General features: G+C 39.0%; 1 protein-coding gene across 1 annotated transcript; it reads left to right on the top strand.

The window, feature by feature from the left end:
* Nucleotides 1–627: 627 nt before the first annotated feature.
* LOC107682869 (semaphorin-4B-like) lies at nucleotides 628–1,269 on the top strand (the record flags this gene model as incomplete). The annotated part of the gene is made up of 3 exons (XM_016478990.1): nucleotides 628–828; nucleotides 957–1,084; nucleotides 1,216–1,269. Coding segments are annotated over exons 1-3 (375 nt in total), but the record flags the coding sequence as incomplete, so codon positions are not given.
* Between the last annotated feature and the right edge of the window lie 6 nt (nucleotides 1,270–1,275).

Below are 1,275 nucleotides of genomic sequence, written 5' to 3'. Positions count from 1 at the left end.
GGTGCAGTTTTGCTGATGCTGCTCTCACAGGTTAGTTATATGTGTGGTGTGAAAAGGGCCTTGCTGCAAAGAAGAGTAGAGTTAACGAGAGAGGCAGATTTCCCCCAGTGAACAGACACCATTAATCCTCTTGCTCTTAAATCCTAGTGTTGATCTACTTATCTTTGGATGGCCGACATGTGACTTTAGACATGAGGCCTGAGAATGTTCACTTCACATTTACCTCACCATCAGACAGGCCTACAGCCATGCACGAACCCCAGTTGATTTGATTTTCAAAATGCCCACCCATGCATGAAAATTATTTGGGCTAATATTGCCCAAAACCCCTAGCTTTTTGGAATTTAAAACTTTTGTGTGTGTGTGATGTCTGTCTCTGTCTTTTTGAGGCTGAAAGTGCCACAACAGTGTTTAAATGAACACAGAAATGTTGCCATTTTACTTTGCCATAGACTTGTAATGAAAAAAAGATGGAAAGTTAGGAATATGTTATTTTCCATAAGGAAAGTGGAAGAAATCTTAAAAAAAAAAGGTATTATAAAAGAAGTCCATGCAAGTTTCCAAAACTTAGCAAATATGAATATTCACAACCACAAATGGTTAATACATTTTGCTAGATCCTAATGACTAAGATTATGAATGAAGGATGTTTGTATTTATTTGTATGTGATTTGGCACAATATAATGTTTCTTTGTGTGTTTCAGATGGAGAACTGTACACAGGAACCGTGGCAGACTACAGGGGAACTCGGCCTGTGATTTCACGCCACTTGAGCGAAGGCAGCCATGTTGATCTGAAACTGGATGATACACTTGGCTGGTTAGAAGGTAAGAAAACTTTTTTTTTTTTGTTTATGCTGCCACAAAAGCAAAGAGAGTTAGAATTTACTGATTCTAATTTTGCTTTACTGTCTACTCATAACTTATCCTGTTTTCTATTCACTACACTATTCCAGATCCTACATTCATCAGCTCCACGTACGTTCCCAGTGAGGAGAAGGTTTATTTCTTCTTTAGTGAGATTGGAAAAGAATATGACTTCATTGACAAGTTTACAGTGTCTCGCGTTGCCCAAGTTTGCACCGTAAGTATTGTTTTAGATGCATTTCTTGTGTTTGTGCGCTTGTCGCCGCTAGCATGTTTGCAGTCTTCAAATGAAAGATTCGTTGGTTTTATTAAGATGTCATTCTAAAGGAGGTGTTAATCTGTTTTTAGAGTGATGTGGGAGGCCAGCGTACTCTGCAAAAACGCTGGACCACCTTTGCCAAGGCTCAG

Source organism: Sinocyclocheilus anshuiensis, unplaced genomic scaffold (genome assembly GCF_001515605.1).
Source record: "Sinocyclocheilus anshuiensis isolate Anshui unplaced genomic scaffold, SAMN03320099.WGS_v1.1 C32675887, whole genome shotgun sequence".
NCBI lineage: Eukaryota > Metazoa > Chordata > Actinopteri > Cypriniformes > Cyprinidae > Sinocyclocheilus > Sinocyclocheilus anshuiensis.
The sequence above is the reverse complement of the archived record's forward strand: the minus strand, read 5'-3'. Positions and strand labels throughout refer to the sequence as shown.